The 7,566-nt window shown below is 33.0% G+C and overlaps 1 protein-coding gene across 1 annotated transcript; it reads left to right on the top strand.

The window, feature by feature from the left end:
* Nucleotides 1-3,049: 3,049 nt before the first annotated feature.
* Nucleotides 3,050-4,696, top strand: LOC106457953 (chondroitin sulfate N-acetylgalactosaminyltransferase 2-like; the record flags this gene model as incomplete). Its single annotated transcript, XM_013917401.2, has 1 exon — nucleotides 3,050-4,696. A coding segment is annotated over one exon (1,647 nt), but the record flags the coding sequence as incomplete, so codon positions are not given.
* Between the last annotated feature and the right edge of the window lie 2,870 nt (nucleotides 4,697-7,566).

Genomic DNA, 7,566 nt, shown 5'->3' with positions numbered 1-7,566 from the left:
GAGTTATTATGTGATCATTTTGTTTTCTTTAATGTACAAGTTTAGTTTAGCTGAAAAACAGCTGCAGTAAAAAAAAACAAAAAAAAACTCTGTTCATAAATATATATATTCACCGTGGGATACTATGTATGTTGTTTCCAAAGTTTGAATTAATATATTATGAAGTAACTAATTTTCTAGACCTATGCACGTTCATCAAAACGCCATCCCCAAACTCCAATAGGTGAGTGAAGTACAGGATATCTTTTCAAATGCATATTTTTCTAGTAGTTATAAACCTTTTACCAACAAATCTAAGTTCCAGTGATTCATAGAAAAGTCGGTGGGAAATTATTTCCTAAAAATGAAGAAATAAGAAGAGTATACAAATTGTTCTGTGCATATTACAGCATTCTTACCCAAAACTGAGTAGTTTAGCCCAAAAACACGTATAAAGTCCAGTGTCTTCCCTGCTCTACCTCAACAAAGAATGAAACAAATTATTATAATATCATGAATATCTTTCCCTTGTATATCAAATAAAATCCCATGTTATAGAAGTCATTTTTGGGGTGTGTGAATTAACTGTTAAAGTCCTTATTAGAGTTTAATTAGTAAAAACCGCACTACCACTACCATAGTTGAGCTTCGTTGCCTTTTAAATTTGAACCTATATATGTAAGCAAATATGATATTTTTTTCCAGGTCCATTTTAAATCAATTTGTAAAACAACACACTTCATCAATGACTTTTTTCAGTTGAGTGACTAAGGGAGGTATGTGTTATAGACATCGACCTCTGATCAAAGTATAATATTTCAAAAATCATCAGATTTTATGCATGGAAATCTACTAATAAGGGTTCAGGGCCACTAAAATTATCGTACACATTTACTAATTCGGGTTCAGAGCCACTAAAAATGTTGTCATTATTATTATTTTTTAACTTAGTATCAACCAAAGAAATAATATCCATGATCATAACTGTTTTAAAGACAATAAAATATTTATATACGAAAGAAAGAACATTTATAAATCTTGGATTAACTCTAAAGTGGGATAATTATGAAATCGCTCTTTACAACACAAAATTAAAAGTTCTAATATTTCATTTTCATAAAAAAAGTCCCCGAAACATGGCTGTTTTAGCAGAATAAAATGCTCTAAACAAGTTTCTTTTATTTATTATTTGTTCCCCGGTGGTTTGTTTGTTTTTTTAATTTCGCGCAAAACTACACGAGGGCTATCTGCGCTAGCCGTCCCTAATTTAGCAGTGTAAGACTAGAGGGAAGGCAGCTAGTCATCACCACCCACCGCCAACTCTTGGGCTACTCTTTTACCAATGAATAGTGGGATTGACCGTCACATTATAACGCCCCCGCGGCTAAAAGGGCGAGCATGTTTGGTGTAACAGGGATTCGAACCCGCGACCCTCAGATTACGAGTCGAGCGCTTTAACCACCTGGAAGACGGAAGAAAGATAAAGGTCTTATAACTTTAAAACTCAATTCCTATGCGCTAAAATAATCAAACCTTTTATTTTTTCTCCAACTGAGTTTTTACATTTATCTTGAAAAATCTTCCAGAACAGTGAGTTAAGAACCTATCTGATTAATCTGGACATGGCTTAATTATTTCTTTGCCGAGGCTTTTGTTTGGATGAGTAAAGTTTTGAAAGAATTTTAAGCCCTATTTGATAATCTTTGTTACTTAACAACAAAATCAATAGGGTTAGAATATTTCGATCAAAAATACGTTAGTTCTACAACTTAAAGATTTCTTGATTAAATATGATTATATTACGTTTTAAACTGTTTCCACTACATCATATATGATGCTAGAAAACACGTAGGTTCAAGAAGTCTTGACAGAAATGAATAAAAACCCTATTTTACTTAGACACTTAAGTATAGTTTTAAATATACATATATTTATCCATTCTAAAGTAAAATATCCCTAACACCTTTTCACATACACTCTCGTCATCGGCTGCACTGTACCACAACATCATAAATTTTGTTAGAAGTGGTAAGATTCTGGAAATTTACACTTTTATGTATTTTCCAAGAAATAAAAATTTGTACTATGGAATTTTATGCAATATTTGGAAACACCAAAATTCTATTATTACGTAAAGAAATATTCACAATATTTCGATATGTGTATTCTTAAATATAGCATACGCAATTTTTAAAAAAACAACGAAAAGAACAAAATATTTATTTAAGGTTTAGACGTTTTGAGAACGGTTCGTTGCTTAGCCACAATAACAAACGTTATGGTTTATTCATTAATTTTTGAATTACTTATTCTGATTAAATAACGTCATTCCTAGATGTTGGTCCCAATACACTTCTTGAGGCGCTAAAAGGCTCTGCAACAACGTGTTTGTAGCCTAGAAATGCAAGGTGGATGTGCGAGTTTTATCATTTTTGCCTGGCACTCAAGCATGCACTTTCATTAAACACGTGCTTTTGAACCTCAAGGCATTAGTTGGATCGATATTTGGAAAGTAGAAGCTAAGAAAATGTGAAGCGCGAATACCAAACAACTCTCTCAAACACCCGCTATGTAATACCACGAGCGCGAGAAAAGAGTGTAAAACTATTTTAATCACTTAATGGAGTTTTCTCGTGAGTTTTTAGTAAGCAAACTTTATAATGTAAAAATGCAACGATAGGAGATATTGTGCTTTTAGTCCTTGATTTTTCTAAATATTCCATTGTTGTTGTTTTTTTCAAGTGTATTTAAAATAATCGAAAGATGTATACATTTAAGTATTTTCAAGAAAAAAGTTATATGTAGGTATTTCCTACAATGATTTGTACATATTATTAACACTTTTTAAATTCTATAAAAAATTTCTAGCAACTGATATTTAGGTTGGTGATGAATAATATAATAAAACTCTGTGTGTGTTTTACTTTCAGATTCTGTGCTTTTCCACTTGAAAAACTTTCCTATGGAAGACGTGAACAAAAATTGAAATGATGGCGTTAAGTATTTTAGAAAGAAAGACAAAAAATCTTTCACATTATGTCACATCTTTCACTTTACTTCAATATCGTGAAACGTTTCAACAACATTCACGATGAAAATGTTGAAAAGGATTCTGCTGCTTCTTTTTGGTTTATCATTAGCATCCTTAGTATTTATTAGTCGGTGTGGATTGAAGTTGGAAGAGGAGTTAGATGCAGCAGAAAATGTTGGTTTGATGCCTTCTCAAGAGTCTGGAATGGGTTTCTCAGGTCAGTATCTAGATTTGTTACGCCAACAGAAGGAAGAACATGAACGAGAAATTGAAGAACTGCAGAAAAAAATCCAAGATCTCCAAAGAAAACTTGCTGAATTTGAAGGCGGTGTAGACCCAATTATTGTGATCAGCAAATCAACCAAAGATCCAAAAATTCAAGAAAAAAGATGTGTCGATTACATTCAAAAGCAGCTGAACAATGCTGAACTTAAGTACGGCATTCCACTGAATAACGAATATGAAGTTATTCCTTTTAATCATTTCACCTTTAGTCGAGTTTATCCAGTGGAATTAGGCTTAGGTAAGCGCGTAGTGGAAAAGCCAATAGGATCCAGAAGGAAAGATCTGTTAGAAATATTTGTTCGTTCTTTAGAGAATATCAATAAGGAACGACGTGGAAAAGACCGTTCCACGGTAGATGATTTTGTAGAGGGTATGTTCATGAATGAACCTACCACTGGTTCGCAGTATGAGCTGTATTTCAAGGAGAAAAATAGCACCCGTGCCTATCGCAAGGTCACGTTGATGCGTCCATTTGGACCAGTACAGATGATCTCAAAAGAGTTAATCCGCACCTCTAAGGAGATAATCAACTTGATATTACCACTGTCGGGAAGAATTGATACGTTTCGTGGTTTTATGGAGAAGTTTGTGAAGGTAGGAGTTCAGCTAGACAAACGAGTTTTCTTAACTGTTGTCTACTTCGGAGAAGTCGGTCTTCGAGACGTGAGGGTAATTCTCACCCAAGTATCTCGGGAGAATCACTTTCGAAATATCAAATTACTGACTTTAAATGAAACCTTTTCTAGAGGCAAAGGGCTTCAAGTTGGGGCACATTACTGGAACCGAGATGATGTCATTCTATTCATGTGTGATGTGGATGTTGTATTTTCGGATAGATTTCTAGAACGTTGTAGACTCAACACATCTCCAGGTAAAAAGGTGTATTATCCAATTGTCTTTAGCTTATATAACCCTAATATTGTCTACTCCTTGCAAGGCAAAGATATTCCTCTAGAAAATGAACAGTTGGTAATCTCACGTGATACGGGATTTTGGCGAGACTTTGGTTTTGGAATGACGTGCCAATATCGAAGTGATTTCATAAACATTAAAGGCTTCGACGAAGAGATAATTGGTTGGGGTGGTGAAGACGTCATGCTCTACCGGAAGTATGTCAGAAGTTCTTTGACTGTGATCCGCGCAACTGATCCGGGAATTTTCCACATCTGGCACGAAAAATCTTGTGATCCAAATCTAGCAGTGGAACAGTATAGGGCATGTTTACGGTCTCGTGCTCTTAATGAGGCATCTCACGCTCAGCTAGGTCTCTTAGCGTTTCAAGATGAGCTTAAGCGTCATCAACTGCAGAAGAAAGCCGAAAATCCTTCTCGTGTGTCAGATGATTCAGAATACTCATATGTGGAAAGAAACAAGAAAAATGAAATTGAAAACAATTATTAAAGCTGTGTCAAAGTTAGTTCAATGCTACGTTTACGGAAATCTAAGGTTATTTCTTTTCGATTTTGCATTTATGAACGATTTAAATAATATCAAACCCTGTTGGCATGGAATATACAGCACGTTGTATGTTTGTTTGTTTTTGTTTTGCTGTTCATAGACTGGTTCAGTAAGTATTTTATTTTAAACGAAGTAAGAATTAGAAAATATTTACGATAATTTTTGTTGGTCTCTAAAACAGCAGAATTTCAAACCACTTGATGAGACCAATGAAAAATTCTACCTAATCTCGGCTTCTTTTTTGAAATTACCTATATTTTTTAACATTTAAATAAATCATAAGTTCACAATGTATTTATTTTTTAAATATTCAGTTTTTTGTGAATATATTTGCATTTTAATGTTATTTTTGTTTGCCTGAAACCATTCTAAATTTAAAGTGTAAATAAAATATGTTACCACACGTGTTGCGAGGAAAATGATTTCGATCAAAGTAAAATTAAGGAATGTAGAAAAATGTTAAAGAACAGACGCCAGAGAGAGGCATTAAACTCAAATCTAGTCTTCCACTTCTCCCTATTTGTAAATGTAAATGTGTAGTTTGTAGTAAATGTCGTAGAAGTAGACAACCGTCTAAATGAATAATTCGTAAAGTGTCGTTTTCAAAACTCTAAGGTTTTTGTTTTAAAGTCAGTTCAGACTGTTTTCATGTAATTCTAGCACTGAAATTGGATTTTCTATCCATCGTCTTGTTGTATCCTTGTGATATAATAGGTTTCAAAATCCTAATTAGAAAAATCTGAAATTTATTGGTTTAGTATTCCAGAGGCTTAAGGAGGGCTTGCGTGTGAATAGAGTTTAAACCGAATAATACAGTGTTTTGTTTTTGTTCTAAACAATACGATTATTTATTTAGCCACAATTGAAACCTACTGTTCAACACACTGAAAATTTTAACAGATCCCGATATATTCTATGTTTAAAGTTTATAGATGAAGTATTTATATTTTTGTAAACAGAATACATTCCTTATTTTATATTTTTTGAAATAACACAGTAGTTGGTATTTGAAGAAGATCATTATTCTACAAAAGGCATAAGAACAAATTAATTTCTTTAAAATGTACATCTGAGTAATAATCGATAAAGTGAGTTTTAACAGCTTTATCAGTTCAACCTTGCTCTGTTGTTTTCACTGGATGTTCTGATAAAGTCATATTATTACTTTATTTTTTAACACTGTATGCTTGTCATCTATGTGTGTGTGTGTTTATATAGATGCCTAAACATTTTCGATTTATAAAATGTACTAATTGGCATGTATTTATTTGATACCTGTTTCAAAAAAAAAATGAACATCAAGGACAATTCAAGCTAATGTATTGAATTGTTTGTCACATAAGCTTGAGTCTTCCCTTGTTTTACTGTAATCTAAATTACTAGATCATGATAAACGATAAAGCGTTTAAAGAAAAATCACTTTAGTTAATTAGATGGAGGATTATAAAATTAATTTTAAACTATATGTATATTTTTTTACCTCCAAACCTAAAAATACTTAAATTTGTTTATTATGTGCTACTTTTCTTGAAGTTTATATTCCAGTTAATGTCGTTCCATTAAGACAAACTTTTATTTTTCGTTTTTTTTTTCAAAACTTCTTAATTATATGACTAAGTTAATGATAAAGATGTAATTTTTTATAAATCATTTTAAAAGGAAAACATCATTGGTCTTTCTGTTTACGGTTCAGGCGTTTCATATTCTTTTGTTAAAGAGAATGTTAGCCTTTTTTATTCAAAGGTTTACCATTTTTTGACAAATAATGTAGTTGTGATTACAAATAGTACTTAACCTTTAGTTTCTAGTATTTAACTTATTCAATATCATCTGTAAATTTGGTAATTTTAAGATATTACAAACATAAGGTTAATAACGTGTTTTTAGTCAATAATAAACTTTTCTTATATATGTTACAATTACAAATCTGAATTGATAGATCCTAATAATGTCCGAGATTACATCAATGAAACAGTGCAACAGTTTTGATGGTTTCAGGTGTCTGGTTTTTGGTATTGAAGGACATTTCGAGTCTCTTCTGCTCATTTGTATGCCCCCCCCCTAGTGGCACAGCGGTATGTCTTCGGACTTACAACGCTAGAAACAGGGTATCGATACCTGTGGTGGGAAGAGCACAGATAGCCCATTGTATAGCTTTGTGCTTAACTACAAACATACGTACTCATTTGCATGATGAAGTCGAGCGGAAGCTACTCTAAACGTCAGCTTGTACCCAAAAATTGGTTGATGAATCTCACAAAATTTCGACATTAGTCTAACTTTCGTTACACACACAAAAAAGGCTCTTGTCACTGTACGTTATATGTACGTGTTGAAAATTAAAACAGAAAAAGAAAATGGTCGTTTTATTCTTGTATTACTGATCTGTATGAAGTTACAAAATGTCTTTTCTAGACAACATAATAATGATAATATAACGAAACAAGAGCAGTTCAACAAGCATAAATATCTCCAAATATTTGATATTTTCAAGCTAAAGAGCATCATATGCAACATGTGGGTTATACTGCCAGGTTAAAGACCCTAAGTCTCAGGCATAGCCGTTCTTAGTTTTAAACTGCTGACCAGAGGGAGGGCAACCAGTAAATAATACCCGCCGCCTACATGACAACTCTTAACACGGGATTGACTGTGATTTGGATAACCCGCCTATAGCTAGAAGTACGGAAGTGTTCAACAACATACAATGGGCTCGAAACTTGGACCCTGTCTATTTGCAACCATGTCAGGCTATAAACACTATCCCACGCCAGGCCCTTATAGAATATTAAATTTACCAAAAAAAGTAAATG

Source organism: Limulus polyphemus, unplaced genomic scaffold (assembly GCF_000517525.1).
Source record: "Limulus polyphemus unplaced genomic scaffold, Limulus_polyphemus-2.1.2 Scaffold20, whole genome shotgun sequence".
NCBI classification, from domain to species: Eukaryota; Metazoa; Arthropoda; class Merostomata; order Xiphosura; family Limulidae; genus Limulus; species Limulus polyphemus.
The sequence above is the reverse complement of the archived record's forward strand: the minus strand, read 5'-3'. Positions and strand labels throughout refer to the sequence as shown.